The sequence below is a fragment of the Orycteropus afer genome, unplaced genomic scaffold (assembly GCF_000298275.1).
Source record: "Orycteropus afer afer isolate SDZICR_OR568_19922 unplaced genomic scaffold, OryAfe1.0 scaffold00006, whole genome shotgun sequence".
In the NCBI taxonomy this organism is placed as follows: domain Eukaryota; kingdom Metazoa; phylum Chordata; class Mammalia; order Tubulidentata; family Orycteropodidae; genus Orycteropus; species Orycteropus afer.
In genome coordinates this window covers 16,417,013-16,443,323 of record NW_006921593.1, presented here as the reverse complement: position 1 = coordinate 16,443,323, position 26,311 = coordinate 16,417,013, and the positions used below count along the sequence as shown (strand labels likewise).

Genomic DNA, 26,311 nt, shown 5'->3' with positions numbered 1-26,311 from the left:
GTGTGTGACCTTTGACATGAGATGACTTACTGTCTGGCCGTGACGCATCTGGTGCTACGACCACTTGCCATTTTGATACCATGTCCCTGAAAAATATTAGTCTGCAGGATCATTTTCATTTTGGTTTTTCAGTAACCATCGTCTTCCCTATAGCCTGCTAGCACCAATTGCAAGTGTTTCTAGGGTCACTTCTGATCGTGGCCCCTGGGATTTTGTAAGGGGATCTGCATTTTGCATTTTGCATGTCTTCAGGCAGGACACTGCAGACTTACAGCAGGGTTTTCACTTATCTGTTTCAGGGGATGTGTGTCTCATACTTGACACAATTTTTTTCCTTGAGAATAGACTTAGGACAAGAGAGCATTAGTGGTACAGGTGACGTGGCATATGTGGTTTTTCTGTGTTTAGAGAGTGCTGGTGGAATGGGTGACGTGACATGTGTGGTTCTTCCGTGTTACAGGAGTGCCGGTGGTACAGGTGATATGGCCTGCGTGGCTCTGCTGTGTGGGAATGCTGTTTGTATGGGTGGCATGATGTGTCTGGCTCTGCTGTGCACTGGAAGCACTGGTCTGAGTGCCTCTCATGCACATTTTGTCTACAGGTCATGGTCTGGCACAGGTGCTGCATAGGACTGCCACTGCAGGCTGGCTCTTGTCCTCAGCGGTGTGGTCAGCGCTCTGGCTGGCCATCGCTGCTCCAGGTGGCTATTTCAACTTCCTGTGTTCACAGCTTCTACCAGGCTTGGCTGCTCGGTGCCCATAATAACCCTTCATGTCTAGGTCCCCACGCTTGGCCCCTTGCTTAGCCATTTTGTTCTGTGTTATTTAGAGATGCTAGCAGACAGTATGTTTATTGCATGAGTGTCTGTTGCCTGCTGTTGGGTTTTGCGTAAGTCCAGCTGTTTGATCTTCGCATAGCTGACAAGTGTGGGTAGGGTTTCTGCTTCTGCCATGTCGTTGTGTGCATTTCTCCACATCGTGCATTGCGTGGCTTGTGTTCCTGTGTTCAGGTCATTCTTCAGACACTGACAAGTGTGGGTGGGGTTTCTGCTTTTGCCATCTCGTCTTGTGGGTGTCTCTGCGTCGTGCATTGCGTGAGCTGTGTTCCTGTGTTTGGGTCATTCCTCACACGCTGACAAGCGCCTCTCCATAGAGCATCTCCACTATGTCCTTGCTCATCTCCACAGTGTCTGCCGGTACTTACCTCTTTGTGCTTCCAGCTTGGTCCCTCGCAAAGTGCATCCCTTGAGAGGGTTTGCTCAGACTGTTCGTGTTTTCTCTTCTAGGGAAGGCAGCCTCTGGGCTGTTCTGGTGGCTGGGGTTCGGATGGTACCAGTTGGTAACTCTGGTATCTTGGCTGAATGTGTTCCTTCTCACAAGGTAAGATGCTGATGCCACTGCGTCAGCCCAGCTTCAGAGGAGCATGCTTTAGGCCAGCCGCAGGGGTCTTCTGGCTAGTCTTTTGATGACAATCCCTCGCGTATTTAGGTTTGAGGTCACTGCCTTACATTTACAGAGCGTGCTTTGATGTTTTTACTTCCTCTTCCCCTCCAACCCTTTGAACTGGGAAAGGCGGGAGTCACCCTTGAGGAAAGCAGAGTGTGCAGAAGCTTGGGGGGGTGAGTCACACAGCCAGGAAGGGGAAGGCTCAGGGCTGCACCTGGATCTCTGAGCCGTGCTTCAGGGTGGTTTCCAGGGTACCAGGTGACACAGTGGGGCAGAGGTGATCAGGGGAAGAGGTTCCAGTTACTTTGGTGGCTCCTGGCAGCCCCGGTCTGGCACCTTGTGTGTGTAGAGCCAGTTAACCCAGGCCTGGGAAGCAGTGATGTATAGGAAGGTTCACCTCAGGACATCCACATATCTAGAGCTGCACCTCCGGTATTATGGCTTTCCGTTTTGATCGGCTGGCAGTATTTTGTGTGAGCTTACCCAGAGAGGGAAACAGAAAGGTGAATCTGCCTTTCACTCTTCCAAGTTCCGTGTCTTCATTTCTGTTCTAGGTGCCTTCGAAATGTTTGCAAGGGCTTAGTCGTGCTCATCCCGTTGTTACTTTTCCTAGGTAAGTGGGGCTTGGCTGAGCAGCCTTGGGTGGTGAGTGTGTGTGTGTACACAAAAGTGCAAACAATGGGCCATCTAAGTATGCTTTTGAAAGCAAGCATGTGGGTGACTGTGTGTTCTCAGCCATTATCTCTGTTCAAGGTGCAGGTCTTGCCTTCTGGGGCCAGGCCGATTTCCTGTCATTGCTGCCCATGTTAAATTGGACTGATGTGTACAAAGCACAGAGAATGGATGACCCCAAGACCATCCTCACACCTGCTGCTTCCCACCTGCACCTGCCACCTGAGGTAACTGGTAGAAGGCTGTCTTAAAGGGCCCTGCAGCTTTTTCTTTGTGGTAAAGGTTCATGCACCTGTGAGCACAGTGGTCCAGGGGAGCCTTTCATAAGTACAGTGAGGAAGTCCTACAGTCCTCACATGTGCTGCAGTGGTTCAGATGCTGCATGTTACAGGTCATTTCATGACCCAGCTAGTTTTAACTAAGAAAACAGAAGAGTGTCCGTCACTGTGGAGAGCGCAATGCATAAGGAAGAGAGTGATGCCACCCATGGGCCTCTCTTCTGAGGGTGTTCACTTGTGGTCCACGTGTCCTGCTCCCTCGAAGGAGTCTGCATGTGGTGCTGTGGGTGTGGTGACGAGTATGCACGCTGTGTGCCTCTGACTCTCCTCTCTCCTGAGCACTGCCTGCAGGACCCCTTCTGACCATTTCAGGGCCACGGTGAGGCAGCTTTCCACTGGCACCGGCTGAGTGACGTGGAGCACCAGGTGACCTCGTTGTCCGGAAGGTGTCAGCTGCACGAGGAGAAACTCAGAGAGCTGACGCTGCTGCTCCGGAGCCTGCAGGCACGTGCAGACCAGGCGGATGGCGACCGGGATGGGGTGCTCTCCCTGGTCCACCAGCTCGCAGAGCAACGAGCGATGGGTGTCCCAGGTGCTGAGGTAATGCTGAGAAGGGTCTTGTCCTCCTGTTGTTGCTCCTGGGTGGCTGACACTAGGAATGGCCTGTGGTGCATGGCCTCAGCACTGGCAGGAAGAAGGTCCGCGGCCATGTCACTCACAGACCAATGGTCATGCACACTCAGCGCCCTTTTGCTGGCTTCTCTGCCCCTCAGGGCCCACAGGGCTCACATTTCCAGCTGAGCTTCATGCTTTTACTCTGATGACTGCGTCTCATCTTTGTGTGTCGATCATCAAAGACTCTTAGAGTAAGACAGGATAGATGCTCCCACAGAGGGTTCCCCACAGCTAAGTCCTCAGAGAACCCTGCAGCCGGAATTCTGAGAGTCCACAGTCACAGTCCACAGAGAATCCACACCCAGAGTCCAGAGAGAGCCCACAGTCACGGTCCACAGAGAACCCACAGTCACAGTCCACAGAGAATCCACAGCCAGAGTCCAGAGAGAGCCCACAGTCACAGTCCACAGAGAACCCACAGTTACAGTCCACAGAGAATCCGCAGCAAGAATCCAGAGAGAATCCACAGCCATAATCCACAGAGAACCCACAGAGAGAACTCACAGCCACAGTCCCTCTGGACTTGGGGTACAGGAGGCCCCCAGCCCTTTTCCTGCCAATCTCTGCAGTGCTCAGCCCTTATTGTGAGCGTAAGTGGCAGTGGTTTTTGACTGTCACTGTTTTCGAGCAGGTAGCTGCTTATGCTATACACAGCTCTTTTCTAGTTTGACCTCTCATGGACACTTCCCCACCCAGCCAGGAAGGTCACTTGCTAGTCGGTGCTGATCAGTACTAGATAAGTGACTGTAGCCACCTGATGCTGTCCGTTCCCAGTGGTATGGTCTGGGGTTCTGGGATAGCATTGTGGCTGCTTATTCCCGGTAGGGGAGCTCTGGTAGCGTAGTGCCTAAGGCACTTGACTGCTAACCCACCAACCACTCCTCGGAAGGAAGGTTGGGCAATCTACTTCCGTAGTGATACCGCCTCCTCGGAAACCCGAGGAGGGGTCACTGTGAGTCAAGCACATAACAACAACAATTCCTGGTAGAGGTTTCCATGTTGTGTATTTCCTGTGCGTGTGCAGTGATAGGGGAGATAAGTGGACCTACAGTGACTTTCATTTAAAGCAGGAGGTACAGCGGGTGTATAGGGAGTGTTTGCGGAAGGTCAGCAGTTGATCTGCCCTTTGCAGAGTGTGTCTAGTAGTTACAGGCATCTTCATGAAACCCTCTGTAACAGAACTTGTGGATCAATCCTGGCAGCACAGACTTGAACCCACCAGAGTCAAAGGCAAAGACAAGGGATGGTACTAGTGCCTTTCCCCTTCAAGGGTCCAAAGTCAGCTTAGAACCATAGTCTAGCTGTTGGGTGCTATGTGTAAAAAGCTTGGCTTTACCTGCTAGGTCTGTGATGCATAGTTTCCTTAACCCACTTGGGCATTTGTTTTTCTCTCTAAGACTGACTTTGTGACTTTCCGCCAAGAGCACGAATCACGTCTCTCAACTCTGGAAGCCATGATGAGGAGACTGACAGAAAGAGCCGAGGTACTGGCCCCTGACCTTGCCCATGGAGCTCCAAGCCCAGCAACGACTTTTTAAATTGAGTCAGCTACAGCCCTGTTTCCAAGCTCCTTAGCACTCTCTAAGGAACTCTGATGGCATAGTGGGTAAGGCGTTTGGGATGCTAACAAGAAGGGAAGGTCAGAGGTTTAACTTCGCCTCCCCCAGCTGCTCCATGGGAGGAAGATGGGACAATCTGTTTCTGTAAAGATCTACAGCCTTGGAAGCCCAGTGGAGGCTGCTTATGAGTCTAAGTGGACTTGATGGCAGTGGACGACCCTCTCTGTGAAGCACTTCCTCTTAGGATATTTGTTGTTGTCTTTTATGAAACCAACAAGTGTCCCTGATGCCCTGTTTTCCCGAGAGCTCCATTTCATTGCAAGTTTATCTTGTTCCTGGATTCCAAGGTGTCTGGTGGCCTGGACCACGTGGCTGCTCTGGGGTGGAGGAGGCGGGTAGGTGAGCCAGGGTGGGTCTGAGGCAGACCCAGCACACCAGATGCATGTGCCAGCAGCCATCCAGCTGTGAAGTCACCCTCGGCATCCAAGGACATGGCATCTGCTCCCATGTTCAAGTAGTGGCCTTGCAGGGAGCCATCAGGGGCTACGGGCAGGGCTGGACTGTGAATTAACAAACCCAGAGACCTGTGTGAGCTGTCCATCTACCTCTGTGTCAGCAGACTTTCTCTCTCATAGGCTGCCCAGGAGGAGCTGGAGCAGACCAAGTTGAGAGCAGCCAGGTGAGATGACAGGAAATATGTGCGGTCTCCATCACTTGCCTCTCTCTGCCTGCCAGGTGCCACAGTGTCTCCTGAGTGACTGGTCCAAGCTTACTGTCTGTCTGTCTGGGAGGTCCTTGTGGAGCCACATGGGGAGAAGGGCAGCCAGTGGGGCTGCTTAGCACCTACCTGTGTGCAGCAGGAAAGCCTCATGGCTACCCCACCCACGATGGTGCCCCTGCTGTGAGCAGGAGAGCCTCCCTGCCCAGGTCAGGTTCTCAGGGCCACCGTGCCTGCCTGGGAACAGATGGGAGCAGAGCGCTGCAGTGTCTGATACAGTGTCTCTGAAAACACAACTGCTGACAGGACCCTAAGTCACGTGTGTCTACTACAGCATCCCTTCCACCTCACGGGCACTTGAGACTCATCCTAGTGATTGTGGGTAAATGCTGATTCGTTTCTGGCTCTCATTTACAATATCAAGAGCACAGATATGGTTTCTAAATATTCATTAAGGAGCCCTGGTGGCTCAAAAGTTAAAGGCTCAGCTGCTGACAGACAGGTTGGCAGTATGAACCCACCAGAGGCTCCAAAGGGGAAAGACCTGGCAGTCAGCTTCCATAAAGATGACAGCCTTGGACACCCTGTGGGCAGTTCCACTCTGTCCTCTAGGGGCGCTGTGGGTCGGAGTGGACTCCACGGCAGTGGGTGTGGTTTGGGCTTTGCTTCTGTAAAGACTGACAGCCTAGGAGACCCTGTGGGCAGTTCCACTCTGTCCTCTAGGGGCGCTGTGGGTTGGAGTGGACTCCATGGCAGTGGGTGTGGTTTGGGCTTTGCTTCTGTGAAGATTGACAGCCTAGGAGACCCTATGGGGCCCTTCTGCTCTGTCACATTGGGTCCCTATGATTCAGAATCAACTCAGCGGCACCCAGCAGTAAACTAAAGGTCATTGGTTTGAACCCGCTCTGCAGCGCCATGGAATAAAGGCCTGGTGATCTGCCTCAGTAAAGATGAGAGGCCAGAGACCCTGTGAGCAGTTCTCTACTGACATGTGGGGTCACCTTGAGTCAGAACTGGCTTTAGTCAGCCCCCAGCAACAATGACAGGCAAAGTTTTCAGATAGGACATTGTCTTCGGGCAGTCTTTCACCCACCTATGAAGTAGCTGCTGTCTGGACCTTTCTGGTGGTCACCTCCCCGTGGTTACCCTGTCTACGGGGCATGTGTCTCTGTGTGTTTCTAAACTGTCATGGAGAGGACTCCCTCTGGGGTTGCGGTTTGAAACTAGTGTTGAGTTTGTGCATTCAGTTTGACAGGATCTTGGCTATGGGCTCGTGGGCAGGGGCCCTGCTCTGGGATATCTTTGTGGAACCCGGGCCCCCACTGTTTGCCTTCCAGCGGGGCTGCCAGCGAGCAGCACCTCCTCTCCACAGTCAGGCAGCTGGAGCTGCAGCTGGAGCAGCTGAAGGCAGAACTGGTAGACTGGCGACATTTGCAGAGCAGCTGCGAGAAAGTGGAAACAATCCATGAGAAGGTGAGGGCAGGAGGGAGTATGGGACTCAGGGTGGAGCAAGAGAAAGGAGGCGGGGCGGAAGTGATGGGCAAAGCATCTATGGAGGGGACAGGGGTGGAGTGAGGCAGGAGGAAGGGAGGGGAGGGGGAGTGAGGAGGTGGGTGATGAACACAGATGGGGGCACAGCAGCAGTGGGGGTGGGGGCGGGGGGCGCAATGAGAGAAAAGGTGGGGGGCGGGAGCTGTTCGCAACAGTTGTTCATTTTCACTTGCTTTTAAGAAACATTTGTTGTGTTTTATTTTTTAAAATCTTCAGAATAACGAATTTGATTCATCTCAAATCCCTTCCATCATGGTACCATAGCATGGTAGCACTTAGGTTTCTGTCTCTCCCTACTTCCCTTGGGCGCCTAGATGCATACTGGCGTTTAATTGGGGTGGGGGGAGCCCTGTTTGTAGATTTCTTCTACCACAACAGAGGCAGCTTAATTCTATTTTCCTCATGCCTCATGCTGGGCGTTCTTCAAGCCTGTGTGTCCTTAAGCAAAGCAAAGTAAATGGCAGACATCACCCTATGTCAGTCACACAGTGGATTGGGAAACAGGGTGCTGGGTTACATGGTCAGATGTATCTCTGATGTGCAAAGAGCTCCTGAGAGCAGTAGGAGGCCCAGCAGCAAGTTAGTGGGCAGGGAGCCCAGGCTCACCTGCAGGGTCCACGTGTGACACAAGTGACCACACTTCAGCCCTCAGAGCACAGGACATAGGTGGCTGGCCACACCGTGTGACACAGAGAAGCAGTATTCTCCAGGCTGGCAGGATGTGACTGACTCTACCCTTTGGGGAACAAAATCTTGAGATTTTAATCACCTAGGAAGGTGTCTGTGCCATGGGGCAGCAGTCCCAGTGTTGGGGCTCTCCCTGCAGAAATGGAAACACCCGGATGAGGCTATCAGGAGGGATGCTCAGTGCTGCAGGGTTGGTGTTGGGCAGGGCACATGCCGGGCTGGCCCTGCTGTGAGGCTGGTTAGGACAGTGCTGGGTGCGTGGCTTACCCCAGGGTTGTGCTCTTGTGGTCCCCTGGACTCCACGCCCTACCAAGCAAGAGAGGAATGTACATACGTGATTGGGGGGGGTGCACAACACGTGGACATACATAGCATACATAAAGTTGTGTTTCTGCTTTGTTTATACAACTATTCCCTTGCCAGACTGAGTTTGTTGAACAGAAGGGACCATTTTATTCCTACCTGGGCCTTTTCTGCCTGGGAGCTGAATAACTGCTGAGGGGTTCACTGCAGCTGAACCAGCAGCCATATCTGAGCAGATGGGCGCTTCGGTCTGTCTTTAGTTCTAGTCCAGTTCTCTTTAAACTAGGCAACATTTTTGGAGGGAGTCCTTAAAATTGAAAGTAGAAGGGTCACATTTGCTTATGGAATCTGGAGTGTCATGTGATGGTTCAGAGGTGTCTGACTGAGGTGGAGATAGTGAAGGGTTGGAACCATTTAACTAAATGTGTGTCGTGATTTCATAGGTGGACACCCAAGTCCGAGACACAGTCAGACGCATGTTTTCTGGCGACCTGCAAGATGGCGCCCTCGAGTGGCTGCTGCAGCAAGCCTCCTCTCGGTTTGTCAGCAAGGATGACCTGCAGGTCCTGCTACAAGACTTGGAACTGCGGGTCCTGAGGAACATTACCCAGCACATCTCTGTGACGAAGCAGGCCCCCACCTCCGCAGTGGTGCTGTCAGCCGCACACGAGGCAGGGGTTTCTGGGATCACGGAGGCGGTAAGTTGGCGTAAGAGGTGCTCAGGATGCAGCAGCCAGGGAGTCGATAAGTACAGGGTTAGGCCAAGTCAGATGGCATCAGAGGTGCCAAGTACGACACCTACCTGAGTGAGGCCGTCGCTCAGTAGTCATGGCTGCTACTCTGGGGCCTTTCTTGGGAGAACTTCTGCGATCCCAGAGCCTCTGCTCCCTGTGAGGTGGTGTTTCTGAAATGACAGGGGACAGGCCCCATATGCAGTGCCCTGACAGTCCCTCGTTCTAGTCTGGTTCTGGTCATGTTTTAAGGCCTGTGGTGGGTTTCTCTGCTCATTGAACATCTATACCCAGGCAAGAGGGCTCCCATGTCCCTGACTGAGTTTGGTGGCCCTCATGGTCAGGGGTGCTGACAAGGTTTGGGATTTCTGGAACAGTGCCCCATGCCTCTCAATCCCCAAAGTACAGTTAATTGGACACACACACTTTACTGTCAAAGGAGCCCTCATGGTATAGTGGTTAAGTGCTCAGCTGCTAACTGAAGGATTGGCAGTTCAAGCCCCTTACCTGCTCTGAGGGAGAAAAATGTGGCAGTAAAGATCTGTTCCCGTAAAGTTCACAGCCTTAGAAATCCCATGGGGTGATTCTAGGCTGTCCTGTAGGGTTTGGTAGGAGTCAGAATCCACCTAACAGCAATGGGTTTTTCATTAACTATCTGGTCTTAATTTCATGTCATTAACACTAAGTCATTACTCTGTTCTGATCTTCCACCTCTAGCAAGCACGGATTATTGTCAACAACGCTTTGAAACTGTATTCCCAGGATAAAACCGGGATGGTGGACTTTGCTCTGGAGTCTGGTGGTAAGTGAACCCAAGTGTTAATGGCTGACCATGGGACGTCACTGGTTAACAGTTACCAGCCCAACACGAAGGAATTTGTCACAACTTACAAAGGCTGAGAAAACAACTTCTCAGGCTGAATCCCTTGTGGCTTTTCTTTCTCCTCAGTTGCTTTTTGGGCCACAGTCAGGTCCCCAGAAGGGCTGGTGGCATGTGGTGGCCACGCAGTTAGGAGCTTCCGCAAAGCCCAGTTCAGGGGACTTCAGTGGCAGCTGGGCTCGTCCAGCTGTGTCAGGATTCACCAGCAGACGCAGCTGACGTGTGGAAGACTTACTGGCTCTAGCATAGGCGCCAGACGAGCTCAGCACAGGGCAGCAGTTCCCAGCCTGCCCCACAGACCCTGAGCACCCCCTGGCGGCTCTGTGTGTGTGTTTTCCATTTAGGGCGCATTGGTGAGCCTGACCATGCCCTACCTGCAGGAGCTTATGTTCCCCAGAGACATGCCACAACAGAGTCTTGAGTAGTGATGAGTGCCCTCCAGAACACAGTGCTGCTGCGTGAACAGAATGGGGTGTAGGCAGGGGTGCAGCACTACGTTGGTTTCCCAAGGAATTAAGAGAGAGAATTCTGACCATTCCAGTTTGGGGGACACAATCCGTACACTCCAGGTGCATTTGAAGGACCAGAGCTGTGGCTTGGGACTGTCATGGGACATAAACTGTTTATGACATGACACCTCAGTGAAGCCTTGGGCTAAAACACACACTCATTCACACTACATGAGATAAAGACCACAGGACCGCAGGTCAGTTCAGGGCAGAGTGTCAGTGTGTGTGTTACAGAAAATGTTGGTTTCAGAACATGAGGAGTTGAGGTTGAGGCTGGTGGACCAGTATGTTCCCTTGAGAAAGAAGGAACTCTTGATCTATTAAAGGGCCTGGGAGTCCTGCAGGAGCAGAAAGACATGAAACCTACCTCTGTTATCTCTTCCCACGAGCACAGGAAATCTGTGGTGTGGTCTGTGTAGGGCTGAACTACCCCACATCTGACTGCAGTGGCCCATTTGGCTATTACGGGCCAGCTGAGGCTCCAGCATCCTGTCTTCCCTGTTTCCTGGTGGACAAACGGAACTTTGAAAGACGTGTATTATAAAGATGAACCCTTTTGCACATAACAGTACTGCGTTGTCAGTGAAGGCAAATGTGGGTATACAGGTGGATAGATGGGTGGACAGGCTGAACTAGTAGGTATTTCTATGAAGCGGGGAGTATACCCAAGAACATGTATAGGGCTGGCAGACAATGGTCCTATAAGTTTATGTGTATGATCTAAATTCCCAGGTGTCTAGTAGAGCTGACAAGAGGCAAGGTTGTAGTCACTGCTTGGTCACAGCTAGCTACCCAGAGGGACTGAGTGGTTGAACCTGTGGGCTCAGGACCATAGTCGCAGGGGACATCAAGCTCAATTGGCATAACATACTACACAAAACATTGTTCCACCGCCTACTTTGGCGAATAGCAACTGGGATCTTAAAAGCTTGCAAGCTCCCATCTAGATGCAATGATAGGTCTCTCCTCGTCCAGAGCAAAGAAGAATGAAGAAGACCAAAACTTCAAGGATACAGTCAGTCCTAGCAGCTGGTACACCATCTGATCTGCAGCCTCTATGACTATGAGACCAGAAGAGCTAGATGGTGGTGCCCAGCTACCAGTGTCAACCACTTGGAAGGGAATCTATGTAGGAGATCCTGGATAGAGAGGGAGAACAATGTGGAACAAAACTCAAAATCATTTGGAGAAAAAAAAAAAAGGTTGGGCAGGACCAGGTTTGCTGGTCCGATAGAGCGTGGTGGAACCACTGAGACTATGGCCTCTAGCTGTCCTTCAGGTCTGGAATTGAACCCACACCTGTGGCTTCCAGCCAAGCAAAAGATAGGCATATGAGTTGAACATTTACATTAGGTAGATACTCTCCTTGGAGAGAACAGTCATGGAGAAAGAAGGGCTGCTTATGCACAGGGAGACAGCTCAGGGGGCAGGAGGGTATGGAGGGATGGACACAGGGAAGAGGTAATTATTGGGAGGAAGTGGGAGGGGAGCTGTTGCACTGTGGTAAATTGTGGTTAATGTCATGAGACAAAGTGTATGTGAACTTCTGTGTGGAAAGTGAATTTGCTCTGTAAATTTTCGCCCAAATCACAATTTAAAAAAAAAGAGAAAATGTTTACAGTGAAAAAAAAAGAAAGATGTGTATTATACTTTTGTTGAGATGTAGCATGGCATAAGTGTCGTGTCGCCACTTGAAACTGTACATGTAGTTTAGCAACATGTAGTGTGCTGGCTCACTCTGTTGTATGACCACCATTGAAGTCTAATTCTGAAATACTTCCTTTCCCCAACAAAACCCCTGTCAGCAGTCACCTCAGTTCTTCCACCCTCCCTCCGCCACCCACGTGTTAGGTAGGCCTTCTGAATCTCCCTGCCACCTGGCTACACTGACTGAGAACACAATTTCATCAGAGCCACCATCATCAGAGTGGTGAGGAACCCGTGTTCTTCCGAGGGAGGGGGAGAAAGAATTGGTTCGTTTCCTTAGCTACAAATTGGGTATCCTAAAGCAATTGCAAACTATTAAGTATGGGTTTGAAAAACCAAAATGTGTTAAGATAGGCTTGGTCTTAAATTAAAAGGTTCTTTGTACGAGTTAGGAGCCCTGGTGGTATAGTGCCTAAGGCATCTGACTGCTAACCGGAAGGCTAGCGGTTCAAACCCACCACCTTCCTCAGAAGGAACGTTGGGCAGTCTACTTCCGTAGTGATACCTTCTCGGAAACCCAAGGAGGGGTCGCTTTGAGTCGGGTCCAATTCAACGGCAATGAGTTTGATTTTTTTTTGTTTTGTTTTGTACAAGTTAAAAAGTTGAGAATTTTTAAAACACCAGGATAAATCACTAAATTCTTTAAGGACATGGAAACTTTTTAAAACACCAGGATAAATCACTAAATTCTTTAAGGATGTGGAAAAACCAGTCACTAACTTTATAGAGTGTCCTGGTTCCTTAGTGCTGCTCTGACAAGAATACACCACCAGTGGGATAGCCTTAACAAGCAATAGTTTATTCTCTAACAGTTTGGAGGCTTTAAGTCCAAGTTCAAAGTGCCAGGCTCCACAGGCTGGGTGAAAGCCCCTCAACCTTGGGCTTCAGCTCTGCCTCCTGCTCCTGGCCCATTGAAGGTAGAGGCTTTTCTTCATTCAGCTACTGGCTGCTGAGGCTGACAAGCCCAGGGTTGACAAGTGAAAAGGCATGGTCTTGATGTTACCAAACCACACGGCAGGCCATTCGTTCAAGTCCATTGAAAGTCCCAAGGTCAGCAGAGCATGGCAGGCTGCTGAACAACGACACAGCTACATGCGGGGTTCGAGCATGCCATAAGCTGGAGACCAGTCCCAAAGCTGTTGCTTATATATGGGAAGCAGATGACATCCCTAAAGCAGTTACTCACCTGCTTGTGGTAGATCCCACCGTCGAGTTGATTACCAGTCTTGTAATCCAGCTGTCTAGCCACTCAGCCAGGCCCAGCCAAGTTGACACACAAACTTAACTACCACATATGGGAAGGAAAGAGATCTCAGATAAGCAAAGCACTGCTGAAGAAGAAAAACAAAAGTAGGAGGTCTCACACTTTCCAATCTCAAAATCTACTGAACCAGAACTGTAGTCAAAAGAACGTAGTATTGGTACAACAGTAGAGAAATGGAACACTGGTAGACAGTGGAATCAAGAACCCAGAAATAGACCCATCCTTCTGGACACAGCTGATCTTGGACAAAGGGCCAAAACCCATTAAATGGGGGAGAAATGGCCTCTTTAATAAATGCTTAAACAGAATTGGATATCCACTTGCAGAAAAATGAAACAAGATCCATACCTCATACCATACACAAAAACGAACCCACAATGGATCAAAGACTTAAATGTAAAACTGAAAGCCATAAAGTTCATCAAAGATAAAATAAGGGAAAACCTGTTGTTGTTGTTGTTATGTGCCGTCGAGTCAAACCCGACTCATAGCGACCCCTCCTTGGGTTTCCGAGGCAGCATCACTACGGAAGTAGGATTGCCCAACCTTCCTTCCGAGGAGTGTCTGGTGGGTTTGAACCGCCAGCCGTCTGGTTAGCAGGCAAGTGTCTTAGCCACTATGCTACCAGAGCTCCCTAAGGGAAAACCTAGGGGCCTTAATTTATGCCATAAACAGACTATCAAGCACAACCCAAAATGTACAAGCAGCAGAAGAGAAACTAGATGGCTGGGGCCTTTTAAGAGCTAAATTCTTAATATGCGTTGAAAAACTTCTTGAAAAGGGTAAAAAGAGAACCTACAGATTGGGGGAAAATATTTGGCTAAGACATATTTGACAAGGGACTTATCTCAAAAATTCGTAGAAAACTTCCTAACTCCTCAACACCAAAAAAACAACCCAATAACAGGCAAAGGACATGAACAGACACTTCACTAAAGAAGACACAGGCGGGCAGCAAACACATGAGGAAATGCTCACGGTCATTAGCCTTCAGAGAGATGCAAATCCAAACAACAAAGAGATAGATACCATCTCACCCCAGTAATAAAAGCAAAGTTCAACAATACAGCAAATAACAAATGCTGGCGAGCAGCAGAGAGATTGGAACTCTCATACACTGCTGGTGGGACTGTTAAATGGTACAGCCACTGTGAAAAACGGTGTGGCATTTCCTTAAAAAGTTGAAAACAAAAACACCATTTGACCCAGCAATTCCATTACTAGGAATATACATACCCTATAGAGGTGAGAAGACACAAATAAACATGCGCACACCTGTGTTCATTGTAGCATAATCCACTATAGCAAAGAGATGGAAACAACCTTAGTTCCCATCAACAAATGAATGGATAACCAAACTATGATGCATACACCCAATAGAATACTATACAAGTTAAAAAAGAATTAAGAATGTACAAATCATCTCACAACATCAATGAATTTAGAGGATGTTACGCTGAGTGAAATAAGTCAGAGACAGAAGGACAAATACTGTATGAGTCCATTATGAAAAAGTCAAGGAAAGGTTTACACAGAGAAGGAAGTTTACTTTGTTGGTTTCCAGGGTTGGGAGGGAAGGGGTGGGAAAATTTCTGACTTGTTAAGAGTTACGTGTTGATTTGGGTGAAGGGAAAGGCAATATAACAAAAGCATGCGACCAGCACAGTAACAATAGGGAAAAGGAGGACCCGGAAATGTACACAAAAGATAGAGACAACAGAGGCAAATACCATGACATGCACAACACTGCATTATCGGTAACAACGAAACTAGCCTAACGGCGGCTGCATAGACAGGTGAGAAGATCAGGTGTGGGTAGGCGACCAGGACTATACCCATGACCACAGATAAAGTCAGCTGATAATATTCCTACATGTTATTCCACATACATTACAGAATTTACAGGAGACAAGCTTGGAATAGCTTTGCAGTGACAGCCAAACACCTTGAGGGATATCAGGCCTGTGGGCTCAGGACTATGGTCTCAAGGGACATCAAGCTCAGTTGGCACCACACAGTACATAAAAATCTTGTTCTATACTTTGGTGAATAGAGACTGGAGTCTTAAAAGCTTTTGAACAGCCATCTAATATACAAATGTTGATCTCCCCTCATTTGGAGCAAAGAGGAGTAAAAATCAAAGTCATATGGAAATAATTAGTCCAAGGATATGGTGATAGACCACGGGGACCTCAGCTTTCAGGACCCTGACACCAGAAGAACTAGATGGTGCCTGTCTTCCAATGCCAACCACTTGGAAAGGGATCAGAATTGGAGATCCTGGATAAAGCTGGAAGGAAAAACGTAGAACAAAGTTCAAAAACACAAAAATGACCAGAATTACTGGTTGGGACGAGGCTGGTGGAACCCCCAAGACAATGGGCCCGGGTTATCCTTTGGGCCTGGAACTGGACTCACTCCCGTGGATTAGCTCTCAGCCCAATGTCTATCCTGGGGGGATGCCCCTACGTACCCTAGGGAGATGCACCCTTAGACCAGTCAACCAGGAGACATCAGAAGGGCAGCATTCACGTAGAGGGAAAGGCAGGCAGACAGGAATGCATAGATAAGAGGGGCACAGGGAAGGGGTCACATGGAGGAGAGGGGAAGAGAGCTTTTTATTGTTGGGATTGTAAGTGGGGGCGTGAAGCCAAATATGCATGAACTGTTGAGAGTGAAATGACTCTGCTTTGTAAATTTGCACCCAAATCACAGTTTAAGAAATTTAAAAACAAATACAAAAGGAAAAAAGACAAATTGTTCAGATGGCTGTTAGCGCGGCTTTGGAGATGGCAGCACAGATGTTGGGAGGAATGTAAACTTTCTTTTCAGGTGGTAGCATCCTGAGTACGCGCTGTTCGGAGACCTATGAGACGAAAACAGCCCTCATCAGTCTGTTTGGGATCCCACTTTGGTACTTCTCACAGTCTCCTCGTGTTGTGATCCAGGTGAGTGTGTGGGGGTGCGGATCAGGCCTCCTGATTCTGCCACATAGACGTTTAGGCCCCACATGAAATCAGGGTGCACGTGAGCAGGGTGTCGATATTTTCTTCAGCTTCTTACTGAGGAGACCAGGGGATGGGGCAGGACTAGCACTCCCTGTGTCCCTGCTGGGACCATAAACACTGCATGTGTGTGAACTTACAATTATTAGTTATTATATGTGGTAATTGACTACTTCATTAAGTCCCTTGCACAATTTGTTAGTTGGTTTTACAGTGTTGATTATGTCTGTAATTAAGCGTGCCTGATAGGTTGAGTGCTTTGTTTTTCCCATGGTGTCTTAGAGCCCCGTGTGAGTGGGGCTGCTGAGTGGGTGTAACACGTACCACATACAAGAGAACGTAGCACTGCCCAGTCCTGGGCGGTCCTCACAGTCGTTGCTATGCTTGTAGCCACTGTGTCAGCCCATCCCCTTGAGAGGCTTCCAGTTTTTAGCTGACCCTCTATTTTGTCAAGCATGATGTCTTTCTCCAGGGACTGGTTGGTTCCTTCTGTTAACATGTCCAAAGCGCTTGAAATGAAGTCTTAACCATCCTCGCTTCTAAGGAGCATTCTGGCTGTACTTCTCCAACACAGATTTGTTCTTCCTTCTGGCAGTCCATGGTATATTCAGTGCTTTTCACCAACACCTCAGTTCAAAGGCATCAATTCTCTGATCTTGCTTATTCAAGGTCCAGCTTTCACATGCATATGAGGCAGTTGAAAATACCATCCATGGCTTGGGTCAGGCGCACCTTAGTCTTCAAAGTGACATCTTTGCTTTTTAACACTTTAAAGAGGTCTTTCACAGCAGATTTGCCCAACCCAATATATTATTTGATTTCTTGACTACTGATTCCATGGACCATTGAGTGTGGATCCAAGTAAAGTGAAATCCTTGATAACTTTATTCTTTTCTCCATTTATCATAATGTTGCTTATTGGTCCAGTAGTGAGGATTTTTGTTTTCTTTACGTTGAGGTGTAACCCATACTGATAACTGTAGTCTTTCATCTCCATCAGTAAGTGATTCTTCACTTGCAGCAAGCAAAGTTGTGTCATCTGCATATCATAGGTTGTTAATTAGTCTTCCTCCAATCCTGATGCCACATTCTGATTCATATAGTCCAGCTTCTCGGATTATTTGTTAAACATTCAGGTTAAATAAGTATGGTGAAATGATACAACCCTGATGCACACATTTCTTGGTTTAAAACCATGAAGGATCCCCTTGTTCTGTTTGACTGCCTCTTGGTCTAAGTATAGGTTCCTCATGAGCACAACTAAGTGTTCTGGAATGCCCATTCTTCCCAGCGTTATCTGTAATTTGTTATGATCCACACAGTCGAATGCTTTCGCACAGTGAAGAAAACATAGGTAAACATCTTTCTGGTATTCTCTGCTTTCAGCCAAGTTCCATCTGACGTCAGCAATGATATGCCTCAATCCATGTCCTCTTTTGAATCCAGCTTGAATTTCTGGCAGTTCCCTGTCAATGTACTGCTGCAACCATTTTTTTTTTTTTTTTTTTAGGATTTGGGTGAAGATTTACAGAGTAAATTCACTTTTCATACAGCAGTTCACATATACTTTGTCTCATGTCATTGACCAAAATTTGCAATGCAGCAGCTCCCCTCCCACTTCCTCCCCACAGTTACCTCCCCAGTGTCCATCCCTTCATACTCTTCGAGAGGCCCATTGTCTGCCAACCCTGTATATGATCTTGGATACACTCTCCATTTAGACATACATAATTGTTTAGCTTGTTCACCCATCTATCCGTCCCTATACCCATGTTTGCTTTCATTGACAACTCAGTATTGTATTTACAAAGGGGTTCATATTTGTTGTTTGTACTGCCCATGTAACTCTCTCTGTCTTTCTCATCCTCAATGCTGCCATATTGGTCACTCACATTTGGTACATTGCCCTTCCCTTCACCCAAATCAATATTTATCTCTATCTATCTAACAGCATTCCCTCCCCTTCCCTCCCACCCCTGGTAACCAACAAAGAAAATGTCCTACAATATATAAACCTTTCCTTAACTTTCACAATAACGGACTAATACAATATTTGTCCTTTTGTGACTGACTTATTTCGCTCAGCATAATGTCCTCCAAGTTCATCCACATTATGCGGTGTTTTGCAGATTCTACATTGTTCTTTAGCGTTGCATAGTATTCCATTGTGTGAATGTACCAAAGTTTGGTTATCCATTCCTCAGTTGTTGGACATCTAGGTTGTTTCCAAGTTTTGGCTATTGTAAATAGTGCTGCGATGAACATCGGCGTGCATATATCTGTTCTTGTTATGGCTCTCACTTCTTTAGGGTATATACCTAGTAATGGGATGGCTGGGTCAAATGGTATTTGTATTTCCAACTTTTGAAGGAATCGCCATACTGCTTTCCACAATGGTTGTACCATTTTACAGTCCCACCAGCAGTGTATGAGAGTCCCAATCTCTCCACAACCTCACCAGCATTTGTTATTTTCTGTCTTGTTGAACTTTGCTACTAGTGCTGGAGCAAGATGGTATCTCATTGTTGTTTTGATTTGCTGCAACCATTTTTGAATTACCTTCGTCAGAATTTTACTTGCATGTGATATTGATATTTGAAAATTTTCCACATTCTTTTGGGTCACCTTTCTTTGAAATGGTCATACCCGTTTAAGGGATTACACGATGGAGAATTTCACTTGTCGGGTGCATTCATCCTCCCTCAGCAACAAATGCTGTCTAACATGGCGTGAAACATCTTCCTGGTCACCATCTCCCACTTCATAAGCCCCGTTTTACAGAATTCAGGAGTGGGTGAGCACTGCGTGTGTAAGCACAGGGACGCTTGTCACTCCTTTGTCCCTCGGCTGCCTGGCTCCAGGTCTGGAAGAGAAGTCCCTCAGCCACATCTCATGTCATAATCAGAAGACATGAGATTTCACACTAAAGACAACCAACAAAGAATTCCTGCGAATCAGTGAGGCTACCAGGGACAGCCTGTTTGAGAGATGGGAAGATGTTTAAATGGCCACTTCACAAATGGTGATAGCCAGCAGCCAGCAAGCATACACAGTGGTGCTCAACCGTGTCAGCTTTCAGGGAGTACAGATTAGCACCAGCGACACCACCGTCACCCTGCTGCCCAGGATGGGATCTCAGTCTTGGTGAGAGAGGAATTGGGGCGCCCACTGGGAAAGTTCAGTGAATACCCACCTGTGCTTGCTTGTGCCCTGACCCAGCATTCAGCTGTGGGCAAAGCCCGCAGAAATGTGTTCCCTGGGCACCAGGGGCATGTCCCAACTGCCATTGTTTGTGGAAGAGGTGAGACAGGTGCTTCTAGAGCCCTGGGGGCCACAGTTTCTGTCTCAGCTGTTCAACTGTGCTGTTGTAGGGGCACCAGTGGAGGGTCTTTGTTTTTGCTGCTCAGTGTCCTCAACTAATGGAGTTTTTGCACATTACATGTTTCAGCTCCTTGCTGGCATCATTCTATTTTTGCTCAGATCATCCTATCTCTGGCCATTGGGGTCTCTTCCAAACAGGCCCCATCCTCTGACACAGCCCCAGGGTGGCACATGTGTCCTGAGGGATCATGCATATGTCCTGCCCCAAAGCTGAGTAGGCCACTTCTCAGAGAAGCTCTGTTTCTTTCTAGCATCAGGAACGGCATTCAGAAACCAGCGTCTGGTCTCAGCACTGGAGTGCACGCTGCCAGAAAGCCTTTGCAGTAGAAGGAAGGGAATATGTGTATGCACATGTGTGTGACCACTCTGTGTGTGTGTGTGTGTGTGTGTGTGTGTCTGGAAACGGGAACGTAAACCATGAGTTCATACTGATACTTCTAATTCAAATTAAAGGCAACATGGTTTTCATTTCTTTGATTTTATCCTTGTATCATTTTTATATTGAAAATCTTAAGGATATATGTGACATTTTTTTTCTTCTATGTGTGTGTGTGTATATATATATATATTTAAACTTACAATACTAATTAATGCCAGTTGCTCAAATTGCATGGTCAGATGCTGTATTGAAAGTTACTTGATAATTCTCTCAGGAGCCCTGGTGGCACAGCGGTGGTTAAAGTGCTTGGATGCTGACTGAAAGGCTGGGAATGTGAACCTACCAGCCCCTCTGTGGGAGAAAGATGAGGCAATGGGCTTCTATAAAGATTGACAGCCTTGGAGACCCTGTGGGGCAGTTCCACTCTGTCCTCTAGGGGCGCTGTGGGTTGGAATGAACTACACTGCAGGCGGTGTGGATTGATTATTCTCTGATTTTACCACCCACTTGGTTGTTATTGAGAGTTGTTTCCGTTTTCCATTCTCAAGGATTGCCTTTTTTTTTCTTAGGAACTGTTTCAATTATATGAAATGCTTACCTGGTTCTAAGGTCCAGATACACAGGCCCATTCATTCAGAGAGGCCCAGCTCCCCTCCATCGTTGACAGCAATAGATGTCATACTTGGGGAGCATAGTCAGTCTGGTGGGTGAGAAGCACTCACTCTGCCTGTTGGTCTGTGTTTCGCTCTGTCTTATGGAAAGGTGAGCATCTTGTCATGTTTGAGGACCACTTGAGTTCATTTTTCTTTGAAACACATTTGTCTCTCCTGCCTGTGTCCCCATAAGGCCTTGCCTGCCATTGCTGTTGTAAAAGCTTACTTAGGTCTTGGAGATACATCAAGATACACCAACTTGTAACCCTTTTGATACAAGTTGCAAATGCCTTTCCCCACTTTGTCTTTTGATCATTCTGCTTATGAGGATTTTTACGGTGCAGAAACTTTTTATTTTATCTTAGTATTACCAGTCTTTCTCTTATTGCTTCCGAATTTCTCGGTGGTGGAGGGTTTGTTCAGACTCTAAGACGTTCATACTTTGCTTTTCTGCAGCCTGACATCTATCCCGGTAACTGCTGGGCATTCAAGGGCTCCCAGGGGTACTTGGTGGTGAGACTGTCGATGGCCATCTACCCGACCACCTTCACTCTGGAGCACATACCAAAGACTCTCTCGCCAACGGGCAACATCACCAGCGCACCCAAGGACTTTGCGGTGTATGTGAGTATCTTAGGCCGGGCAACTGAAGAACCCTTCTCTTCTTCTGTCCCTTCCTGGGGGTTTGCAAAGGTGAACAGTGCAGGCACTTTTCTCAGTCATGCTGTTCTCTGCCTACTGATACTCTGAGGAAGATGATGAACTATTGAGGGAGACACTTTAGGACTTTCCCTGAGATGGCAGCTTACAAGCAGTAGTATGTTAATCAAAGCCCAGTTGGTCTGCAGTGCTGAGGGACCCGGTTTGCCTTGCCTGACCAGGAGTTTGACTCCTTCGGCACTCTGCTCTGTTCAGCGTAGACCATGTTCGCACAACTCATGGCATGGAAGCAACCAGATGACAAAAGGAAAAGGACGTTTTGTTTTTTGATTTGTAGGATTTACAGAAAAGAATAAAGAAATTGGGAAAAGAGCCCTCCTAATCCCAGTGAATGCCACTATTAATATTGTGTATTTTCCGGTCTTTTTTCCTTTTGTAAAATAGAGATGTGATTAAGAGACACATCTTTACCATAAGTGTTTTTCCATGGCACTTAAATTCTCCATCCACACTCGTGTCTGTGTGCATGTCCCTCAGCCTTGACTGATAGTCTCGTGTCCATGTGCATGTTCTTCGGGCACAGCGAATGGTCTTGTGTCTGCATGTGTGTCCCTCAGGCACAGCCAGTGGTCTCATGTCCACATGCATTTCCCTCAGCCTTGGCTGATAGTCTCGTGTCCATGTGTGTGTTCCTCAGGCACACCCAGTGGTCTCATGTCCATGTGCATGTTCCTCAAGCACAGCGAATGGTCTTGTGTCTGCATATGTGTCCCTCAGGCCTGGCCGATGGTCTCATATCCATATGCATGTCCCTCAGCCTTGGCCAATGGTCTCGTGTCCATGTGCATGTCCTTCAGCCCGGTCGATCATCTCATGACCACATGCATGTCCCTCAGGCCTGGACACATGGAGGTGAATGGAGAGGAGCTATGCGTTCTAGGTCTTTGGAGACAGACATCTCGTCTCGTCCCTGCTGGCCATGAGCTTATCCTCTTCCAGCCTCAGTTTGCCTTGTCTGTGTCATGGAGCTATGAGGCCTCATGGGGCTGTTGTCAGTGTTGTGTGGGGAATAGATAGGAAGCAGGTACCAGGGTGCTTAGCATGAATCAGACCTTCCAGACAGGGCATTAGCACTGCAACAGCGGCTCGGTGACCCTAACTCTATTACCTTGGTGTTGTGACTGTGTGGCCTGGTTCCAGGGACTGGACAGTGAACATCAGGAAGAAGGGCTGCTTTTGGGACAGTTCACGTATGACCAAGATGGGGAGTCGCTGCAGATGTTCCAGGTGCTGGTAAGGCCCCAGCCCCCTCCTGCCAAGAGGACCACACCAGCACGCATGTCAGGGTAGCCAGAGGACCACCCTATGGGGAGAAACTGGCCTGACCTTTCTAGCTGTTTTCCTCCAAGTCTCTTTAGTGTGGACTTTTGCTGTGGTACATGTGTCCTGTGTGTTGACACCGCATGAGTCTGTGGCCAGCAGTGAGCTCTCATGGGCTCCTGAGCTCCTGCCCTGTGACCAAGCAGGACTTGGTCTGAAGAATCTCACCTCTAGCTGTCTGTCTCCTGTCCAGGCCCATAGTCGGGAAAGTCACGGCCTTGGTTATTAATAGAAAATAAGTGTGACTTGTTTTCTCCTTGATTTCAGAAAAGACCTGAACAAACTTTCCAAATTGTGGAACTTCAGATCTCCTCTAACTGGGGCCATCCGGAATACACGTGTCTCTACCGGTTCAGGGTTCACGGAGAGCCCATCAAGTAGATGCCCTGCCACTTCCCTGTGTGTGTGTACGGCCACAGGACACAGCCACCTGAATAAACGTTCCCAGACCCCCCAGAAGACCAGGCGTGGTCTGGTGCCCATCTCACGGTCGTGTCTGCTTTGTGTCAGTGACCCCCAGGCTGGGACACCGAGTGCTGGTGCTTTGTCCACAGAGCCCCTGGTGACAGCTGCCTCTGTGGTCATTCATCTGGGTGTTTGGTGTCAGAGACACTGGGTTTGTTGTGGGGTTGGGCGTTGGACACAAAGCTCTTTTTGTATTTGTCCTTTTTCACATCAGGAACAAGGCAGAAGAGGTTGGAAGGTTTGACGTGTTTTCACAGCTTTCTCATTTAGCCTTTCACTAGACTTTCCAAGGGAGTGGGGGGGCAAGTGTGTTCCACCTGTTAATCCTTCCTTCAGGGAGAAGGAGGGTCACCAGATTTCAGCTCTTACGCATCTTTCCTTGGTGCGGGGCTGTTCTCTGTCTGGCAGTAATCGTCATTTTATGCCACCAGGTGGGAGTGGCCAAGGGTTGTTTCTCGGCTTAGATTGTGCTGGCTTCTGAGAAGGTGTTCTATGCCTGTCCAGAGGACAGGCTCTGTCTTCACTGTAGGTTATGGGGTCTGGTGTGGAGATAGGGCTCCATCTTTGCTGTAGGTTACAGGGTTCCAGTGTGGAGATGGGGCTCCGTCTTCACAGCAGGTTACGGGGATCTGGTGTGGGGCCGGGGCTCCATGTTCACTGTAGGTTGATGAGAGTCCATTGTGGAGATGGGGCTCTGTCTTTGCTATAGGTTGATGAGGGTCTAGCGTGGAGATGGGGCTCTGCACTGTAGGTTGAGTGTGTGAAGGTTGTGGTCAGGTGGAAACATGATGTCATGGTCCTGTTGGGATTACCCCAGAGTTTCTACTTCTAAGGATGGGTGGGAACCAAGAATCTCATCGTTTGGTTTTTCCAGGTTTGTTTTGCATTTTGGTGCAAGGGTAATTTGCCCTGCTCTAAAGTTCTCAAGGCTAGGTTTCACTCCACTGAGGGTTCTCTGGAGTCCTGCCCACTGTTGCAAATACATGGAGCCATTCCTCTTAGGATGGTCCTTTTTCTTACAGCAGAATTTTCTCCCAGCTCCAATCAGGACCTGCCTCCTCCTGGGACTGCCAGCCACTCTCCCCTGGTTCTGTTGAAAACCATTCTTGTCATGACTGACGTTTGGATGACTTCACTCAACAGGTTTTATAAATGAGCTAGCTGCAAGGCACTTCAGGTGTTACCGATGTTTATCTTTAAAAGGATTTGTTTTGGATTATGGCAGTTTTGGTGTATGGTAGGTATGTTCTCAGACACAATTCAGATGACAGTGCTGCCTGGCTTTCTGAGTCCTCAAACATGAAGAACCACATAAAAACAGCATTGTCTTTGCTCCTCTGAGAATTAGGGTTGGTGCTTGTGCAGTTAAGTTGGCTGAGAAGTGTACAGGTGTTTCATATATTCTAGGTTAAATACATAAATGAAAGTTTCCTATAAAATTAAACTCGGGGGTTGGGGTGGAAATATTTTGAATATTAATTTATTTTTAAAGATGCAAGATAGGACTTTGTGCAATGTATTTTTGTAAATGCTTTTCAAGATACTTGTCTTTGGTAGTGTTTCTTTTGCTGCCACCAAATGGAGATGCTATTGAGACATTTAAATAAAGAGTTTTAATTTTTAAAAGTGCATGGGATGTTTCAAATGGATAATAAACAATGTATTTCTTTTCTCAATTTGTTTGTTTCTACCCATGGGGGTAGGGGGTAGAGGGCAAATAAGCCACAGGTCTTTCTGCCATTGGTCGTGGTGTTGACGTGGCTCCTGCTCCCCAGAGCCTGCAGGCCATGGGTTGACCAACTTTTCCAACCAGGTGACCTGAGTGCATTCAGGTGAAGAGCTGCCTGATGGGGTGAAGCAGGGGGAAGGGGAGGAAATGGCATATCCCTGTCACTGTGTATCTCTTCCTGACATTGGCAGCTGCCAGCACCGGCTCACTTTCCAGCCATCCCTTAGGGTTCTACCTGGGGCTGGTCTCACGGCATTGTAATGATTCATACAAAGTAATCAGAGCAGAGCTCACAACGTGATCTAGTGCCCTTAGCCACCCATCAGTGATTACTCACAACCACTGCATGTGAGGGATGGCACTCGGAGCACATGGCCGGGCAAAGGCAAGACCTCCTGCCAAAGAGGCAAGGAGATTGCATCTTCCGACCTCCTCTAACCCCACAAGAGGAAGACAGAATCACCATCAGCAGCCGAAGGCCTATTCCTGCGAGGCCAGACATGCTGCCTCCCTCCAGCTCTTTTACCAATCTTGACACTAACTGTTCCTCCTGCAGCACCCACCACCTCTCTGCTGGGTTCGATAATTAGCTGCAGTGGCCACACAGAACTCACAGGTTATGGGGTTTATTAGGGAAGCACTAGCCTACAATTCAAGTTCAGGAACAACATTCAGTCTCTCCCCAGCAGCGCGTGTCTCTTGATGTCTCTTTCTCAGCAACACATTTCTCTCAGCAGCACATCTTGCTCAGCCAGCAGTCAGACTCCTTCTGCCTCTAACAGACCTTCTTTTGAGGCTGGCAGAGTGGCCAAACTAACTGATCCCAACATCAGAATTCCATACACCTGAGAGAGCGTGAACTTCCCAGAAAATTACTTCATGCTGCCCCCAACAGAGATACCCCAGGTGGGTAACTAACAATCGGGAGCTACTTGGTTGCTCATGGCCAGTTCTACCACGGAGTTCACAGAGACTTATAGCTAGAAAAGCCACACTAAGTCATTTACTATACCACACCTCCTCCAGGAGCTGACACCATGGGGATGGGTGGCTGTCAGTGAGGGGAGCAGGGATGGGAGCAGGTGAGCAGTGATGCTGAGGGAAGGCGGGCTATAGGCAGAGGGTCAGGAAAGACCTCTGTCAGGAGAGTCTCAATGAGCCCTGGGGACAGCTCAGTAGGTTTAAAGAGTGCCGTGAACACGGCAGACCCCCTAGAGAGACGGTGGTCTCAACACCCACCTGGGGCACGTGGCATCTGCCGCATGGATTCGGCTCCAGCCTGGGTTAGGAGAGCATCTGAAGAGCCCTACCTCTGCCCATTTGTTCATTCTCAGGGCGGCCAGTGCACAGGGCTTTTCCCTCCAGAGCATGTGCATACGAAGCAAAAATGCATTTTCCTCTCCCTGTAATTACACATGTGGTAGCGTCAGCATCAGTGTTGAGCTCCTTGGTTTGCTCCAGTTATCATCTGTGATTATCATCATGTCACCTGTGGTCTCTCATCATCTGTGATGTCATTGGTCAGCTATGCTCTCTTATCTATGATGTCATACCATGTCACCTGTGGCTCATAGCATTCTGTCATCCATGATGTCGTGACCTATGATGTCATGTATCACCTATGCTCTCCTGTATCTGTTGACTACTCATGTCACCTGTGGCTTCTCAGATTATCTGTGA

The 26,311-nt window shown here is 48.5% G+C and overlaps 1 protein-coding gene across 1 annotated transcript in view; it reads left to right on the top strand.

Moving 5' to 3' along the window:
• The window catches only part of SUN1 (Sad1 and UNC84 domain containing 1), a 36,329-nt gene extending 13,511 nt beyond the window's left edge, over positions 1-22,818 (top strand). Inside the window, exons 9-22 of the mRNA XM_042781282.1 lie at positions 602-700; positions 1,286-1,379; positions 2,000-2,058; positions 2,199-2,344; positions 2,768-2,995; positions 4,468-4,554; positions 5,265-5,308; positions 6,685-6,820; positions 8,332-8,586; positions 9,337-9,421; positions 15,812-15,927; positions 20,854-21,021; positions 22,258-22,350; positions 22,705-22,818. Coding sequence (XP_042637216.1) covers positions 602-700; positions 1,286-1,379; positions 2,000-2,058; positions 2,199-2,344; positions 2,768-2,995; positions 4,468-4,554; positions 5,265-5,308; positions 6,685-6,820; positions 8,332-8,586; positions 9,337-9,421; positions 15,812-15,927; positions 20,854-21,021; positions 22,258-22,350; positions 22,705-22,818 — 1,724 coding nt within the window. The remainder of the gene's footprint in view (positions 1-601; positions 701-1,285; positions 1,380-1,999; positions 2,059-2,198; positions 2,345-2,767; positions 2,996-4,467; positions 4,555-5,264; positions 5,309-6,684; positions 6,821-8,331; positions 8,587-9,336; positions 9,422-15,811; positions 15,928-20,853; positions 21,022-22,257; positions 22,351-22,704) is intronic.
• Positions 22,819-26,311: the final 3,493 nt, after the last annotated feature.